Below are 20,053 nucleotides of genomic sequence, written 5' to 3' on the forward strand. Positions count from 1 at the left end.
TTTAGTCGATCCTCATAAGCGAGAACTATTACAGTTGGAAGCTGTAGTGTTTACTTCTTCCTTGAGAAATGTAGAGCAGCGTGATGGCTTGGACTGGAAATCAGTGGACTCGTGGAAAACCAATCAGATCAAGACTTACATGCCAGTTAGACGCCAGTGGACGTCTGAGGCGTTTTTACAAAACCATATACCTGGTCTAGCCTGCTTAAATCCACAGTATCGATCCTGTACTGCGTGTAGAAAACACATCTACACTATTTGAGGCACTCGAAGCAACACTCGAAGCAATACTTTGTCTACCACAACTGCAGCTGATGTTCAGTTACCATAGACAACTACTCCAACGTGTTATCATGAGCTGAGAAACCAACATAAACCTTGTCTTTTGGCAATCAATACATTTGGATAAAATGCTATAAGTAGTTCTGACTGACTTACTGACTTAGTTCTGACAGATTTATTTCACAAACTGTCATGGCCTAATGGTTTGAGAGTTTGACTCCTAACCCTAAGGTCATGGGTTCGAGTCTTGGGCCGGCAATACCATGACTTAGGTGCCCTTGAGCAAGGCACCGAATGCTCCCCGGGCGACGCACCATAAATGGCTGCCCACTGCTCCGGGTGTGTGTTCACGATGTGTGTGTGTGCACTTTGAATGGGTTAAACGCAGAGAACGAATTCTGAGTATGGGTCACATACTTAGCTGTATGTCACGTCACTTCACTTCACTGTGTGTACACTAGCAGTTACTGAAGCCAGTAGGGTTTGTTTTAGTGTCTGAACTTTCCACCCATGGAATACAACATTATTATAATAATAGATAATAGAGATGGCACACTTTCTACACTTTACCGTCATAATGACTGCAGTGTTAGTGGGATGTTCTTTCTGCCAGTGTGATAAGTTATCATCTTAGCCACTTCAGCAGAAGTTAAAAAGCATGAACTTCTCTAACCTGGCTTAGCAGCGGCTCTGGGAGACACTCCGGGGGCTGCGGCTTCTCTGCAGGTATCGCAGCTTCTGGAAGGCTTGGATGAATCTGAAATCCATGATCTGACCAGTTATGGTGCTTCATAAAAGTGGAGAATTAAAAAAAATCCTAACTTGCTACAATCTCTAGGTTCCAGCTCCAGTAGCAGGCAATGGCTCAATCTCTGACTGTATGATAGCAGATCATATTTAACACTGTCAATTCAGTGGCTGCCAGCGCTGTAACAATAATTCATACCGAGTGCCACTGATGTTTTCTACAGATATATTATTATCAATACGGCCTGCTAGATTTATAAGAAAGCAGAGAGCCTAAGGTGTGCATGTAGATTTCATCTCAAATTCTGATGCAGTCAAACAATTTCTACAGGCATTTTCTGCTCAAAAAGACTACAACATCCGGGAAAAAAATAAAATTTTACTGCACCTCATTTAAGGAGAGAAAGGAAGGTTGGTAGGGAAAGGGTGGAACTGCCATTTGATTGATAGCATCTTCATTCCTGTACAAAAGATAAAACATATCCATTAACCTCAATGACAGTAGGCATTCATATATACTACTATACAGAAGTGAATAATCAGCAGATCCAGACAATGACCAGTGTAATCATGTGGTCATTCTTTTCTGTTCTCCTTCATCAACAAGCTGCTTCATCCTGCAGTACCTTAAGGGACTGTCGTGTTTGGTCATGGCATGGATGTTGGTGGTGGTTGGATGGTCTGCTTTGAGTACTTTTGTTCCATTTTTCATTTCCTGAGACTTTCAAAGCCAAAAGTTTCATTACATTTGAAAGCATCGTTATAGTTTTTACATAATTTGCTATCTGAAATCCATCTACGATAAAAAACAAAAAAAAGTTTTGATGGCTTTTATTGGTTAGAACAAGCTTCTGAAGGGGGTTCGAGTTTCCTTCTCTAAACTGTGACTGAGAATCAAGTGACCCAACAAAAGTTCAGCACAGCGATGCTTCCCTATAGACCAGTAAAAAGTAAAAATTCGTATACTGCCATGTCTTGGTGTCTGAATCAAGATATTTTTGCTCACTGAAATCGAAGGCAAAATTTTTGACAGATTGCAAAATGTCCTTGTGATTAGTAACGGCTTTAAAGCTGCACTGTATGCAACATTCGGGGAAAACAAAATCTCATCTGTCATGTCCTCAACAAGTGCATGCACAAATGTCACTCGCTCACTTATAATCCAAAAACCATGTCACACATTTAGTCAGCTGTCATTCATTTACACTGCCCCAGTTCCCTGGGTTTGCTTTACACATCCCAGTATCTCTCTCTCTCTGTGTTCCATATGCTCAGGACAAGCTTTCTGAAGCCTAGCTAAACAAAGGGGCAGCTTTTAATACCGTCTATGGTTGTGCGGAGAATCAAAGGAGCTCAAAAAACAGTGCTGCAGATCTGTCCACTGAGACTATGTCAAATATCTGAGCTGCTCCAAAACACGGCACACGGGAGCAGGCTGCGACAGAGCAGATGCGCTGGATTTAAAGAGAATATTTAAACAAATTTTTGTGATGTAAATAATGTGATGTTCATGAACTGTTAATTTAGCCATCAGAACTTTCTATACAAGAACAGCTACAGTTATCATTTCTAAAGTTCGTTTAGACGAACTGTGGAATCTAAGGATTCTAATAAAAAGATTGAGCAAATGTGCTAAATGTTTAACAAAGAGAATGATTCGTTAATGCTATTCATCATTAATGAATCTGCGAGGAGACATTTATTTAGTTTTTTTATTAGCAGTCGAAAGTGTTAGTGTTAGTTCAAATGTGAAGCTGGAACTTCATGCGAGAGACTTAAAGCATAAAATATTGTGGGTTCATCATTAACATAATCTGCAATTTCTGGTTTTATTACAGGGGGCACGGTGGCTTAGTGGTTAGCACGTTTGCCTCACACCTCCAGGGTTGGGGGTTCGATTCCCGCCTCCACTTTGTGTGTGTGGAGCTTGCATGTTCTCCCCTCGGGGGTTTCCTCTGGGTACTCCGGTTTCATCCCCCAGTCCAAAGACATGCATGGTAGGTTGATTGGCATCTCTGGAAAATTGTCCGTAGTGTGTGAGTGAATGTGAGTGTGTGTGTGTGTGTGTGTGTGTGTGTGTGTGTGTGTGCCCTGCGATGGGTTGGCACTCCGTCCAGGGTGTATCCTGCCTCGATACCCGATGACGCCTGACATAGGCACAGGCTCCACGTGAAGTTCGGATAAGCGGTAGAAAATGAATGAATGAATGAATGAATGGTTTTATTACTGGAGACGGCATGATGTCACTTTCTGTTCTGATAATAAAACCATGACATATCAGATAATGTTTATAGTTAATCAATATTTTTTCCTTTTTAAAATTGATTCAAGATCAAAAAGATAGATTTTTTTTTAAAGAAAAATGAGGGAAAATTATGTGATACATTATTAATAAATTATTTTTAGCGGTTATAAAATAAGTAATAACAGGATGTTCCAACAAATATGTGACAACAAAATGTAAGCCCCACCCCGAAAAAAAAAAGATTAAAAATAAAAACTTTGTTGAGTTATTGTTTCTTAAATAAAACAGTATTATGCATATTACAGAAGTATTAGGGTATGTGCTGTTAAATGCAATTAATTCTCTTTGGCTTAGTAACAGTATCTCCACTACATCACACTGTTTACCTAACAGCGCATCCCCAAGTGTTTTAATCCTGACTTGCAGTTAGTCTTGCTCTTGCCACATGATTAACACCCCAATCTGGAAGGCCGAGGGCACAAAATGAAAAGCAACTACAGTATCTTTTCCCCAGGGCACTCACACAGAACTGGTGGACAGCTTAGCACACTGGGAGCAGAGCAGATAGATGATAAAGCAGATGCCTAGACTAAGCTGGTGAACTGACACAGAGGTGCAGCCTGGCATCCAGCTAAGTGCATGCTGGAACCCCAACCATGGTGAGGTTTTTTCTTTACAAATGTAATAAAAGCATAATAAAATTCTTATCATTGAATGCATTTTACTACTGTGTGCCTCCATGCATCCTCTATCTATTGCAGAACTCCATTACGACATAAACAGTCGTTTGCATATTTCTAATGCTATAAATTATAATGCAATCAATGTCCATAAAATCTCCTCTCCAAAAGACTAAAATAAATAAATTATTCAGGATGTATAATCATAATAATAAAATCTCTCTCAAGCTCCATTTTCTCCTCCAGTGGATGGGTTTTTCTAAGACTCATTGATTTCTTCTTAATGGACTGTAAACATTTTGTAAAAGTGCTTCATTAGCACAATGAGGACACCCAAAATGAACACGGTGTCAACAAAATATCTTCCTATTTGTCTTCTCTGTCCTATTCTTACTTATATTGTGGTTATTCTTTAACTAACCTTTTTTTTTGATGACTGACACAGAACCGGGGGGTGTCTTCATGGATAAAATACAGACCAAAAGTGCACGGATCAAGTAAAAGGGGGTTTATTATGGGGAAAAAAATAACACTAGGAAACTGGAAATACAAAGCACAAGAACACAGCCTGATGTCACCAGCCTGCTATGTTTTTATTGTTGTTGTTTTTAACATAATACACCCCCTTTTAAGTTATCCCTGCACTTAAGTTATCCCTGTTATCCCTGCACTCTGGCCTTTGGGATTTTTTTCTGGATTTTGTTCCCGGTGGACCGCACCTGTTCCTGTGAGGGACGCCACTTCACTTTCTGTTTTCCTGTGAAGGACGGCACCTCACATCTTTCCCATGGAGGATGTCAACAGCCTGCTCTGTTTTTTTTCTCTCTCTTTGTTTGTGATCTCTTGTTCCTTGTCTTTAATTTGCTGTCTCTTTGTTATTGTTTGTATTCCCAGTGTTTCCAGCCCTTTATCATCTTTCCTAATAAATGCCCTTTTAATGTTATCCCTGCACATGGGTCTGAATTTTTATCTGTTAAGACACTCGCTTTTTCAAATGACTGTTGATCTGTGTCTGTCCTGGGGGTAGGACAGGAGCTCAGCAAAGGTAAATGTTCAGGGCTCAGATCATTTGAAAATAAATCGTTTAATCTTCATCTCATCTTTCTGTAGGACTTTGTTCCTGCAGAGCAACCAGCTCTTTCTAACACTGAGGCAGTGACACTGGCTCCTCATTTTTATCTGATGATTTCTTTAAAATGTAATTCCTTAGATTATCTCTGACTGTGGTCAGGCAGGCTGATATGCTCCAAACTATTCTTGATTCATGTGAATGAACTGATAATTTGCGCTGTCCTTGAGGTTTGCCCCTGACAGTTCAGCCTGTGATCTTATTTCAGCCTTATGATAGCATGCGTTAATGCCATTACCATTTACAAAGAGGCAAAACTTAAAAAAAAATAAACAAATGTAAAAGCTACATTTCTTCCATAAGGGTTACAATTGTCACAGTTGTTAAGGGTTAAATATCTTTGAATTAAAACTTAGATTTTATCATCATAGATATTGGTTTGTTAAAAATACATTGCACTACAGCATGGGGTCTCTCAAACCACACACACACACACACACACACACACACACACACACACACACACACACACACACACACACACACACACACACTTTCATCCATTTATACCTAGAGGCAATTTAGACCATCCAGTCACCACATGCACCTGAAACAAAGGGCTAAGATCAAACTCGGGACCCTGGAGCTACAAGTCATTACACTAACCTGCTACACCACCATGCTGTTTAGTTCTAGTGTACTCAATAAGTAAGTAAGTAAGTAAAAAATGCTGTGTAACAGGTTAATCTCAGTTAAACAGAGTAGAGCTATCCCTCACGCTGATGTGCAACATGATCTGATCATCAATGGCACTACAGGGTGCATCAAGGAGACATTTTAGCATTACTGCTCTAAACAAAAGCTTTTTCTTCCGGTCTGTTGCCGACTATTGTTTCCATGGCAATGCATTTTGAGGCCCCCTTTTTCTCTCCCTGATATTCAATCAGGACTGGCAAATGACCTTTGATACAAGAAAACATCATTCACACAGGTCTATGATGCCTTCACAACATTCAAAACTTTTGTAAAAAGCCAAGCTGCCAGGAAGGAGAAGCTGTTTTTGACTAGAAACTATCGAAACAATCCACAGAAATAAATCCATACGTAAACATACACTGTCTAATGGCTAGACGTGATTAATGTATGTTTAAAGAAAACTGTCCAAAAATTTTTGGGTTAATGGAACATTTTATAAACGGGTGAAAAAAAACAACAACATAGCAAAAACATAATTTTATGAATGTGCTCCCTGATTATTACCATCCCAATATAAAGAACTGTATTTGCCTTAAGGCTTTTTAGCACCTCTGCTGGGTTCCAGCTCCGTGTTATCATACTACCAATGCAATTAATCTTATCGGAGCGGTGCATGTGTTCATGTGTATGACAGATGAATTATAAAGAAATAAATGAAATCGATAATATAGTAAAATCTTTACAGAATATCAGTTTGTCAATGAAACAACCTTTTGGACCTTTTAGTTAACCCTATTTTAACCCTATCTTCCTTCTGAATAACTGCATTCCAATAATACAATCTATTCCATTTAACAAGGCATGGGCTGACCGGTGATGGCTCCTATAACACCACTTTATCAGCCAGTAGATGATATAAAAATATTTCATAACACTGCAGCGATATTATCCACCTGTCATTTCCAGAGAGCTCACATCAATCCTTTTTAAAAGTTCCACATGCTCTAATATTCACTTAGCACATTACAAGGGCTAATCCTCTACTGCTCACTGACTCACTTTATATCCTCTTAAGGTGTGTCAACAGCTGATCCGGGAGCAGATTTGCAAGGCTAATTAGTGACTCGGTAACATAGATAAGGCAGCGAGGTAATCTGTGACCAAAGCTCTTGGCTAAAGCAGGACACTTGAGCTCAAATACTGAGGTCTGATTTGGCAAGATTAGTGATACTTAGGACACCATCTTGTAATAACACTGTGCAGTGACAAACTGCTAATATCACATGCAGAAGCAAATGAATCAGATGCTCAAGTGCCTTAAAGATGCCTCGAGTTAAAATCAGCATTATTCAAATTAGATTATTTGTTACTTACTTGTATAGATAATCTGAAGTGTTAAGAAAAAAATGGTTTAAGCATTGGCTTCAGCACAGAATCTGTGAATTATACAGCAAATTTATACCCGCTAAATGGTATGAAGCTAGACGTGGAATTAGCAACAGTGTTTGTGGTCAGATATCTAATCACAATCTGTATTATTACGTAATAAATCAATAAACACATTGTCACTTAACAGAAAAAAAGTTAAAGTCAGGATTTGAATGATCCGCAGTCATAGAAATGGATGTAATGCTAGAAATAGATAAGCAGTGTACATTGTTGTGCTGTAGGCCTTAAAATGTGAAGCAGAGCTGCAATCCTGACTAAGTGTAATGTAAACATGTTTATAGAACGGTAAAACCTCACAATCAGACTGTAATGGGTTCAAACAAGCAGCCACAGTGACAGAAAGTTATGTTTGCGTATACAGAATGTACAGGCCATCATCTGTTATGTAGACTAGCCAATTACAGCAGGCAGTATAAAGGGAACACCAGCCACAACAAACACTAATCACCGCATGACTGCTATCTGTTCTGCTATCTCTCTCTCTCTCTCTCTCTCTCACACACAAAATGCAAGTCATACTGCAGCATACAGCATAATTATTCATTCTAGAGACTGGCATAAAGTACAGTACTGTACATCCCCCTGGAAAAACTTAAATAACCATAATAGCTAAATAAAATAATAAAATAGCCTCACATTTAGTGCTGCTCGCTTATTATTTAAAGTAGCCTAATTTGCAAATGCACATTGCTTACAAACGTTTAATATGGCAATGCAGACCATAATAATAACAACACAATGAGACATAACTAAAGATCAGTGTGAGCAAAGAAAATGAATTTTTATTTTGGTTTCATTTATTAGATCTAACCACTAGGACAAATCGTTGAAGAGGAATGAAACAAAATGCCTTGTTTAAAAAGAATGTATACATGTATATGTATTCCTTCACTTTGCTATGAAACCACTGCATGGTCCAACCATTTAACTTCATATAATCAGGCGATTAAAGTCCACCTGTGTGTAATGAGATCCGTCACATGATGTCAGGGTAAATACATCTGTTCTGAAACACCATAGCCAAGGTTTTGCTCAGGACTGACAGAGCAACATGGTACAAAGTCATTTTTTATTTATACACAAAGCGGTAGGCATGTTGTGTGTAACACCACTTGTCGGGGATGAGGTAAGTACACTGCTATTAGTGCAATTACAGGCATTATAGGACTTAATGGAGGAAAAGTAAGAAGCAAAAACATTTGCTTTTACTTTATTTTTCACAAGAGCATCACTGGACTTCTGGTTTGTGTAACTAAATGCAATCATAAAACCACTTTGTCTTGTAAATGAGTTGGAGTGGTGAAGTCCAATTATATGAATACATTTGTTGTTGTTTTTTGTGCACTCGCTAAATCCATCCCACCAGCCACTCTCCACGTCACATGACAGCCAGCAACCAAGATAGCTGTGTCACTGTCGGGATTTGAACTCGCGATGATAGGATTATGATCCTGCTTTGTGCAATCCTGAGGTTCTATTTATGACACAGACTTGGCTGCTCTCAGAATCTATTTTAATATTTGGAGTATATTTTATTTAATATAAAGAAACATCTACTCTATAAAAACAAACATAGACTGTATAAGAATAGTTTAATAATGGCGTTAGTGAAGCAGTGGAGTCAGGGATAAAATAAGCCACAAGCTACCTGCGCATGATAAGAGCAGGTATGTGGTATGACCTGTGTGTGTGTGTGTGTGTGTGTGTGTGTGTGTGTGTGTGTGTGTGTGTGTGTGTGTGTTCGACATATTTTCTCACCTGAGCAGCACCAGCTTCACCTTGGATGCAGCGCTCTTTATTATGGCTGATGCATTTTGGTGGCTTCGCCCATAAAGCACCTGGTTGTTGATCTAAAAGACAAAAAGTGACCGTGAACCAATTTCAGAATCTAATCAGTTCATCTGCTAGTTACAATGATTATCCCACATAAATCATAAAACATTTAACCAGTTCTTCTTGAATCTTCAGGCTAACAGTAATATTAAACAGATGCACAGGCACAAGCTTAAAACATAATGTCTAAATGCATAAGACATAAAAATGTAAAAAAAACACATTTATTCCTGAAACAAGTCTATAGAAGGCTTTGTGTGTGTGTGTGTTTTTAAGAGTTACTCAAACAACAAGAGTGAACAGGCCGTGTAAATAAACAGCAGCAGATCATGAAGTGTTTGTCAAACAAAAGGTGTACAAGACAGTAGTGATAGCAGTTCTGCTGTAGGGCTTAGAGACTGTAGCAGTGAGGAAAAGACATGAGGCAGAGATGGAGGTAGCAGAGATGAGGAGGTTGAGGTTATCTTTAGGAGTGACGAGGATGGACAGGATTTGGAACGAGGACATCAGCCCAGGTTGGCTGTTTTTTGGGACAAGGTCAGAGAGGCTAGATTGAAATGGTTTGGATTTATACAGACGAGGGAGATGGTTATATTGGTAGAAGGATGTTGGAGCTGCCAGGTAAGAGGTCAAGAGGAAGCCAAAGAGTAGAAATATAGATGTGTTAAAAGTGGACATGAAGTTAATTGGTGCAAGAGTAGAGGATGCCAAGGATAGAGTTAGGTGGAAACAGATGATTTGCTGTGGTGACCCCAATGGGATAAGCCAAAAGTAGAAGTAGTAGTAGAAGAAGGAGAAGATCACAAAATGGTGTTTTCTGGTGTTTTATGTATAGAAGAATCAAAGAGCTTTAGAGCAATTGAGTTATGTTATAATAAAGGAATAAAACATGAGAAAAATCACCATTGCTGCAGCGAGAATAAACACAGCAGATCAAAAGACTTGTACGGCCTTATAATTCAAACATGCTGGCTCCTGACGACGTGCTATATAATTACATGTCCATTCATCTGTGACAGAATCGCTTGGCAGAGAGCATGACTAATGCAGTGCTGTGTGTTAATCTAATGGAAACACATTTCAGAAAGCTGCAATTGCTCCTACAGTAACACTGTCTTTTACTGCCCATTTCATTCTGATCCTAGAAACACACATTGTATCCAGCCACTTTACTTTAAATGCACTCAGTTAAGAGAGAAGCTTTCAAGGACAAAATGTGTTTTACAATCTAATTTCTGATATTTTACAAAAATGAACAAAGTTAGAAATCAATTCTTCAAAGTTATTCGCAAAGTAAGCATTAAATGTGTTCAGACTCGGGACTATATTTACAGAAAGAAAGGATTTGCGATAAGAGCGAATGGTGTGGGTCTGAAGGTGTACAGTAGGGTTAGCATAAATCAAACACTTTCTGTCAGGTCTTCATGTCAGTCTCATCCAAACCCTGTTCATATGTCTGTCCTGTGCTCTTCCCAGAACTCTTCTGCAAAATACTTTCCTACAAAAGATCTCATCATCACGCTTAGCACTGTTTGCTTTTACTCTCCTACTCTATACCTGAAGACTGTAATGATTTATACTGCCTCTAACCAGCGACACCCAGAAGACAGATGGCTCCCTTTTGAGTCAGGTTCCTCTCAGAGATTCCTCCTCACTTCATCTAAACGCACGTTTCCATTGACGCCATCACTTCTGGTTTGTTCGATTTAAATTAGCAATTTAAATTTTCATCTGCAAATAGATTTCTGCAATGTCTATGGTAAAAACCATGTGACAATGTCTATGGTAAAAACGCTATACAAATAAAACTGAATTGAATATAAAATGTTTATTGATTGACATCCTTTATAGAGAATTCTAGCTTTGGGTAATTTAAAGAGACGTTACAGGGAAATGTGTTCAAGTTCTGAAAAGCACCTGGATATTCCTTTAACTGACCGGATTGGTCAAAGATTAGTTAATTCTTACAAGACTCTATTGGTTTCATTAAAAAAATTGAGGATGTCTAGTGTTTGTGTGCCCTGGACAACAGTGTTACAGTGTTGGATAAGCAAAGCAGTATTGGTCAGATTAATCTTTCATGTTTGCAGATACGTGACTGGAACATAATGAGCTGGTCTTTGGAGGTGAGGGTTAGATAAAAAAAAAAATGGGGGAGGGGAAGAGAAAGAGAGAGAAAACACAATGAAAGATTTTACTGTAGCGATTACTGAATAACATGCTAAGATGTTAACGATAAATTTAATGACAATGGCAACACATTTTCCCAGATTGAACCAGTATTTCATATAAAACTAAATGGAAAAAACTGAAATCTCAGAATGGAGAATCCTGGAACGTTGTAGATAGATGCTGTAAATAAAAGATGAAAGCTTTAGTATTCTAGGTGAAAAATTAGCACGCTTAATACAGATAATGCAAGGAACTGCCACATTGATGTTGTTTCTAAACATTCTGGCTCTCGGGTCACATTATAGCCGTAGTCAGAAGCCTGAAAATGGTCTAAGTGGCTGCAGAAGAAGAGCAAAGCTGATCTTTTCACACTACTGAACTCCTATCTGTCATCAGTCTGACTATTTATTTATTTATTTATTTAGCACTAGAACTGCTGTTGCCTTTGCACCTTTGGGATTTTTTGTTTTACATTAACCTATTCGTATTTTGTACTTGAATTTGATATACTTCTTATTTCGTTTATATTAATATCAATTACTTTTACATTTATGGCATTTCGGCAGAAGCTCATATCCAGAGCGACTTAAATTTTATCTCAATTTATACAACTTAGCAATTGAGGGCCAAGAGCCTTGCTGAGGGGCCCAGCAGTCTGGAGGACTTGGGATTCGAACTCTCAACCTTCTGATTGTTAGTCACAAATGAAGGCTGACACATTTATGATTTCATTGTGCTCGTATAACAATAAAGGTCTTCTGCTTTATTCTGCTGAGGGTTAGGGTTAGGGTTAGGGTACACTGAGAATGAGGCAGGACCACACTGTCGATGGTCTGTTTTTTCCCTCTATACCAGCGCACATTTAACACTATGGGAAGCAGCCACATGGCATTATTTTCTGGTCACAGCAGACTATTTCCAAAAAAACTGATGGAGAAGATTTTTTTTTTATTCACCTCCTGACCAATTGAGTTGAAAAGAATAATTGAGAAAAAGAAAAAAAAAACGACAAAATTCTGATGACAATATAGTCTCATTAGTGAGCTAATATTAGAAGATTGATGACATACACCTGAAGTCTGTAAAGATACAGACATTCTGCAACCTACATAAGGCTCTGGACATTAATGAGTGGCTTAATGATTGAATGCACTAGTAATTACACCAGGTCTTTATTCTGAAATCTCCAGAAGCCCCAAAGTTGCAGAATCAGCAGGTATTTTAAAAAAAAGAGAGAGAGAGAGAAATGAACTGAATGACTTGAGTGATTTCTCCAGAATTGGATTGACCTTGCTGACCCTCTTAGCTAGAACACCTCACATGTCTTTACTCTGAGAAAAGAGGACATTGTTTAAACCAAAGGGCAGAAGTGTGTATATGAGAGAGAGAGAGAGAGAGAGAGAGAGAGAGAGAGAGAGAGAGAGAGAGAGAGAGAGAGAGAGAAAGTGTTTTGTAGTGCTGAATGAAAATGACAGTGATGAGAACCTCTCATTTTGCCTCCGGATGACAGTCGGCTCAAAATGAAGAGACTATAACCCGAGAGAGAGAGAGAGAGAGAGAGAGAGAGAGAGAGAGAGAGAGAGAGAGAGAGAGAGAGACAGACACACACACTGATGGTAGTGATGAAATCTTTGTGCATAAACTGAGAATACTCACAGTCTAACTGACATACAAAATGAACCCCTGGTGTATGTATTCGTGTGTGTGTGTGTGTGTGTGTGTGTGTGTGTGTGTGTGTGTGTGTGTGTGTGTGTGTATGTATTCGTGTGTGTGCACTCACCTCCAGTAACTCATCACCAACTCGGATGCGTCCATCACGGCTGGCTGGCCCTCCGGTGTTGATGCCAACCACAAATATGCTCATGCAGGAGCGGTCTCTGTTTCCGGCCAGGCTCAGACCCAAACCCTGTCGATCCTTCTCCAGCTCCACAACCAGCAGCTCCCCTTGTAGCTCGCTGTATTTCTGCCTGATGTCCTCTAAAAGTGAACACACACATACATAGATGTCACACTGCTAAGGTCTGAAATGCTCTGAAACAAGTCAAAATGCAAAAGGATATTTTTTTGTTCTGACAGCAAAGCAGCTGAAAATATCTCAAATGTTCTATTATAAGATTACAAATAAAACCAGATAATTATTAAACTATTAAATTATTTCAGGACATCTAAAATAGACTGAATAATCATTTTTTGATTGCTAAAAATCTCCTATTAAAATGATCAGATGCAATTTACAAACCATTTATTTGGGTTAAATATCATCTGGGTAGCTACAGAAGATTCTAGGCCAAACCCACAAAAAAAAAACCAAAAAAAAAAAAAACCCAAAACCTCATTCCAAAGCTGTAGCAACCCCATTTTTATCTGACCTGTATTTCAATCTACACTCAGTCTTCTGTGGAGGAAATGGAAGTGTAACATTTCGTGTTTTTTTTTGCAAAGCCAGTGGGACTTATCATCCACAACAACAGCCAAGCAAAGCTAAATTTGTAGCTGAAAATTTTATGATCATAAAAAAAACTGTGAGTATCTTAACAGCTATATAATTTAACTCGTGGACATAACAGGAGTATAGAGAAACCGCTGAGGACAGGAGCATTGGCTGTGAGCTTACTGAAGCATGATGTTTGGGTTTAATCCTGAGCTGCATTCCGAATAATATAAAAGAGTATATAAACATATACACACACTGCAGGAGCAGGCTACCTGTCTGACCCTTTTATATAATCTTTTATAATAATAATCCAAGGCTCTATGGTGAACCTCAATATCTGCTTTCAAATAAATGCAACTGTCAAAATTTTACTGCTGTGAAGCTAGGTGTTTTTCAGAATGTTCATGTCCATGTTCTTATGTTGCCTAACACTGAAAATATCTAGTATCCCTGTTCTCTTCCTGCACGCTCTGTATTTTTCCATTCCTACACTCTTCAACAGCAGACAGGCAGACAGGTGGAGTAAGACGACGTCACCTCATTTTAACCTCGCTTATTTTTTTAAAAAAAATAAAAAATAAATAAAAATAAAAAGCTCATCATAGAAACCTTTTCATTTTTGTCACATATACATTAAAGTACAGTGAAATTCTATTTTTGCATTTCCAAACTTGAGGAAAGTTGAGGTCAGAGCATAGGATCTGCCATGATTTGTTGCCCCTGGAGCAGAGGAGGTTAAGGGCCCTGCTCAAGGGCCCAACAGTGGCGGCGATCCGCCGATCAACAACCCAGAGCATTAAGCGCCTGAGCCACCACTGCTCATTGTAAATAATGTCATAACGTTTACAGTACTTGTTGGCCACACATCTTCCATAAGGCATCAATTACAATACAGTGCCATGTTTCAACCCTTCATTAATTTTAAATACAGGACGTTGTTTATTTCATATTTAGTCTTCGATATGTGAGCTCGGTTTACTGTTTGTTCTCTTTCTGCCTCTGGGTTTTCTAGCTTCCATGCTGGTAGGTGGACTGGATAAATTGGTTGATTGTAGATAAACTGACTCTAGTGTATATAGGTGTGAATAACGGTGTGGTCACTTTGGGTCTGAATGATGGGTTTTTGGTGTTTTTCACAAGATCAGGTCTCATGCAGGAACCAAGTGTATTTCTCTGCAGCTTAAAGACTCCATATATCAGGAACTTTCATTTGACGGTTGTGCTATGAAGCAGGGTTTTAATGTGGGATTGGCACTTTAGGATGGTATTCATAGCAATCACAAATTTATTCAGAAGGCCACGCCATTAATAACTCCAGGTTCCATTCACGCTGCCTGTTGATGCTTTTTTCCTCAGCATGAAAAATAAATGGAAACCTATAGGGAGGATTCTTCACACATGGGCTCCTCTGTTCTTGAGTATTGTGTATTGTTGAAGATGTAAAGAGAAAAAGTTAAAAAAAAAATATCCTACAAAAAAATTTACCCTGTCGTTTTCATCCCTACTTCCCAAAAATGGCTAGAAGAACCCGGCGTGCCAAGACAAGCACGTATTCTCTCGCTCACTTAAAGGATAATACAAGGTTTAAGGAAGCAGCTTTACTTCTGCTGAAATGGTGGCCTTTGAAGCCTTTCCTGAAGCCTCTGAATCCCACTGCAGTGATTGCTCATCTTTCATGAGTTTTCTTGGATAATCCTTAAAGGCTTATATAAGGAAAGGAAAACCTACAGAATCTGTTCAGAATCTCAATCAAGTTTAAAAAGAAGTCTTTTATTCTGATTTGCACTTTAATTTTAGACCTTGGTTCTGGTAAAAAAAAAAAAAATAAAAGTACATTTAGAATAACTGTACATCTCTTAAATGAAAATGAATTTCTTGGTTCGTGCCTGAAGAACCTCTGTATTCGTTAAAGTTAATTATATTAATGATAGAAATATAGCTGATATAGAATGGAAACTTCATTAGAAATGCTACACTCTAAGAGCCATGACAATGAGCTATAGCCTCAAAACAGCACAAGAACTGCTATATAAATCAAGCTCATTTGCCTTCACAAGACCCAATAGCGTTCATATTATGAAAATCCAGCTAAAAATAAATAAATAAATAAAAAATTTCTAGAAAACCCTAGCATATTTATAAAAAAATCTATTTTGTAACGGAGATACCAAGTAGAATTTGATACTAGAGGTGTTAATGAGGATGCTACCATCACCGGCACCAAGTGTAGTTTCTTTCAGCCAGATAAAGTTGGCATGAAAGGATAGTAAGCACTACCTTAACTTAATTTATGTTTTTAACTAAAACAGCAGGAAAGTAGAGTTTTCATCTAGCTCCTGTGTCACCACACATGTCGAGAAAAACCTAGATGTTATAGAATATAACTATAGCGTATGTAACAACTTTCAACGCTTTTATTTTTGAACATCTTACTGTCTCGGACAAAAGTGCGAAGGTGCTAACATCCACTATGACAGCCTACTGCTGTTTTCATTTTCAATTTCTTTTTACCACAGGGGAGTGCTTTACTGCTGCCAGCAAGTGAGTGGAGTAATTAAAAGCCCCATGTGTCACATAAAACTACCAGGGAATGAAGAGAGACAGAGAGTGAGTGAGAGATGGAAAGAGCAGTGAGATATAAGGTACAGACTCACTATACAAACAGGTTCTGCATCTGTGTGATAACCAGCATTCAGATTGAATGCTTAGTGGTTAGCACATTCGCCTCACACCTCCAGGGTTGGGGGTTCGATTCCCGCCTCCGCCTTGTGTGTGTGTTGAGTTTACATGTTCTCCCCGTGCCTCGGGTGTTTCCTCCGGGTACTCCGGTTTCTCCCACGGTCCAAAGACATGCATGGTAGGTTGATTGGCATCTCTGGAATATTGTCCATAGTGTGTGTGTGTGTGTGTGAGTGAATGAGAGAGTGTGTGTGCCCTGCGATGGGTTGGCACTCCGTCCAGGGTGTTTTCCCCCTTGATGCCCAATGACGCCTGAGATAGGCACGAAGTTTGGATAAAGCGGTAGAAAATGAATGAATATTAAAACAAGTGAAAACTATAGATTCTATCAAAGGCACTTCACTGTTCCTACTGTATATCATTACTCTATTAAATTAGCAGCATAAAAATTCTTGTCCATTTTTATTTGTGTGCAGATTAGCTGGCTCTAAAGTGAACGATTATAGGATTTATTTTAACTGAAAGTTTTTTCAACTTTATCAATAGATAGATACTCCATACACTTTGTTAGAAATGACTTTACACCTTCATACTCATGTGGTTATCTATTTAGCTAGTCAAATGGCAGAAGCACAATGCTAACCATGTAGATACTGGTCAATAGCTTCAAGTTTAAAAAAAATGCCATGGAGGATGTCCGTACCAGATGAGCTGCTTTGAGTATTTCAGAAACTGCTGATCTACTGGGAATTTCTCAAACAACAGTCTCTAGAGTTTACACCAAATAATACACAAAACATTGTACAGGCTGAAAAGTCTTGTTGACGAGAGAGTTCAGAGGTGAATGGCCAGACTGGTCTGAGCTGATGAAGTCTATAGTAACTTAAATAAGCACTCTGTACAACAGTGGTGTGCAGAACAGCATCTCAGAATGCACCTTAAGCCTTGAGGCAGACAGAAGACTCCATCAGGATATTTTCCTGTCATGCTCCATTCCAGAGCGGAAAAAGACAAAATGATTTTTTTCCTCTTATCTTCAACACCAACCCCTTCATCAACTGTCCACGACCACGTCCGATTTTTTTTCTCGACTAAGTGTGATCTGCTTTTGCACGTCATAAACCTCCAAGTTTGATGTTTTGTGTAAGCTTTTCTGCTCAGAACAGCTGTAAACTGTGAGAGTTACTACATTCTTCCAGGCAGCCCGAACCAATCTGGCCATTTTCCTCAGACTACTCTTATCAACAATGTGTACCACTCCACAGAATTGCACTCATATATGTGACTTTATTTATCTATCAACAATGAAATCAGATTATCCAGCCTGACCCAAGATCAGCTTTTCCACTCAGACACACTTTATTACAAGTCTTGAAAACAACCGAGAGATTGGTGTTAAGTATAGAACAGAAACAGCATCTGGGCACAACCACAGTCAGCTCAGTAGTGACAGATGGCTGTACCTGATCCACCCTTTTCAGTGACTTTATGCTATTCAATCTATGAAACTGCCTAATTACATTCATAACCTTCAAATCAGCATGTGCAAGGCCATTTTAACCACAAACCCTCAGCTATTGTGATTATAACCTCAAATTCCTCCATTGTATCCTGTATCCATCTTCTTCTATCTACTATTCTTCAAATGAACTGGTTTAGATTCTTAAACTGGAACTACCTCCTTGTAGGATCACTTGCCACCTCATTAGCATGTCAAGTTGTGTTTTTTTAACTTAATTCGATTTATTCAAGGTTTTATAATATTATCTTCTGTATCTGTACAAATTGTGTAAAGTACATCCATTACTAAATAGCTAATAGGACACAAGCCTTACAGAATTACTACTTTTCCAATCCTACATGGTAAGAAAAGTATCAAGATATGGGTTTATTCTCGGCTGAAACCATCTCTTAATGCTTCACCTAACCCGATAAAGGATAACCAACCCACTGGCATTCCTCAGGGATCGATTCATGGTCCATTGCTCTTCTCTATGCACACAAAATCAGAAGGCTGTGTAATGACTTCACCTGGCTTCTTAAAACATTACTAAATCCTCTACTAGGAAAAACTACCCAAGATCTATTAGTTTACCCATTTGCCACAAACTTTTCATACTCAATAGCTCTTAATAAATAGCATCTATTACTAAAGTCAGCTGGGTGCTTCTGTGCATCATTAGTTCAATATAATGCTTCCTAAGCAGTTAGAGGTCTTCTCTGACCTTCTCTGACATTTCAATGTCCTGTGAAAAATAGAAAGGAAACACACTTTTATAAGGTTCTATTAATTGTTCTACAATATTTTTACAAATTAAAACAAAAGAATTTATCTGTGAGAATTAATTCCGCCATTTGCACAATGACGTGCAACTAATAAGCACTGATGATGTTTTGTAGATAATCTATGTATAGTTTGAAAAGAAAAAAAATATTTTTGCATGTATTTCCAGCTGAAGTAACGTTCTGGCATTTTAAAATCTGGTGACCTACAAAATTGACAAAAAGGAGAAAATCGCATTTAAAGATTCTACTCTAGATGCAGAATTTTGACTGACATAAGCTGTCATTACTGACGTTGGATGACATCGCAATCCAGCAACCTGATCAAAGCATGACACACCCTGTGTGAGGAACTCGCACTTAGCTAGCGAGAAGGGAGGCATCTTTACATCTTGATGGATTGTTTAGCACCACTTCTGGTAAACTGACTCCTGACACATCTTGATCTTGGCAGAAAAGCAAACAGTTAATGCAAGATTAAAAACTACATAAAACAAATATATTTCCATGTCATTTTGGATAATAGGTCTAATAGCATCCTGTTCTTTATTAATCAAAGAAATACTCAGTGTTTGCTAGCAAGGGTTATTAAGGGTTACTAGCATTCTATATGAACCACTCAGGTCAAGTGCTGGCTAGTATGAGCGTGTAAGAATTGGGAAAACGTTAGGCTGACCCAAGACTAACAATGCTAATTTATAGTAAATAAAATAAACTGATGTATGCCACAGTGCTGCCGAATTCTTGTGTGTTGTTTGGTAAAAAAAAAAAAAAGGTGTTTAGTTTACTATTAAAAACTATATCAGGCAAAGTTATGGCTGTATTTCAAATCAAAGTTCTCTTTCATCATCTCATGTTTGAGATCCACCTATGGGAAGAGCATCCGTTCCTGACCTCTAAGCTCAGAAGCATCCAATTGCACCAAGTCTGGCTTGACAGACAGAAGCGCGTGCCAAAGGCAGGTAAGGTAACACCCCTTACCCGAGTGCTTAAAGCACCTGCACACGCTACCTTTCCTCAGTTAACTTTCACTTCTCGCGACTTCTGCTCCTACCTCACAGCTCCCTGGTATTTTTTTTTTGGACTGCACTTTTTGTCTTCAGGAGGACATATGGCTCGATCAGCCTCCGCCGGACGTGCTCGTCCTCAGCCAGGTTAGCTTCGCGAGCCGCCCACGCCGCCCACACTCGCACCCCCCCCTTTTTCCCTGTAGGCTGCCATCCTGCTTTTTTGCCTTTTTTTCCTTTCTATGGCGCTCTCCATAGCGGCTACGGCTACTCCATTGGACAACATTTCACGAGCCTGCCCGGCCGTGTGCGGCACGCTTATCGCCGCGAGGGATTCCCATCTCTTCTGCGTTGTCTGCACGGGTCTCAAGCATGCGCAGGAGGATATTGACCTCCCGGAGAACTGTAGCCATTGCCTGGCACTCCCAAAAAAGCTCCTGCATCGCAAGCTCAAGACGGCCACTTCCCAGTGTGTCG

At 39.0% G+C, this 20,053-nt stretch overlaps 1 protein-coding gene across 8 annotated transcripts in view; it reads right to left on the reverse strand.

Moving 5' to 3' along the window:
* Positions 1-20,053, reverse strand: part of patj (PATJ crumbs cell polarity complex component) — a 120,604-nt gene that overhangs the window by 23,115 nt on the left and 77,436 nt on the right. For all 8 annotated transcript variants that reach the window (XM_027169911.2, XM_027169910.2, XM_027169909.2 and 5 more), the window contains 4 exons: positions 12,954-13,150; positions 8,927-9,018; positions 1,418-1,490; positions 956-1,039 (listed from right to left, as the gene is read on the reverse strand). In XM_027169911.2, the coding sequence (XP_027025712.2) occupies positions 956-1,039; positions 1,418-1,490; positions 8,927-9,018; positions 12,954-13,150 (446 nt within the window). The remainder of the gene's footprint in view (positions 1-955; positions 1,040-1,417; positions 1,491-8,926; positions 9,019-12,953; positions 13,151-20,053) is intronic.

Source organism: Tachysurus fulvidraco, chromosome 2 (genome assembly GCF_022655615.1).
Source record: "Tachysurus fulvidraco isolate hzauxx_2018 chromosome 2, HZAU_PFXX_2.0, whole genome shotgun sequence".
In the NCBI taxonomy this organism is placed as follows: domain Eukaryota; kingdom Metazoa; phylum Chordata; class Actinopteri; order Siluriformes; family Bagridae; genus Tachysurus; species Tachysurus fulvidraco.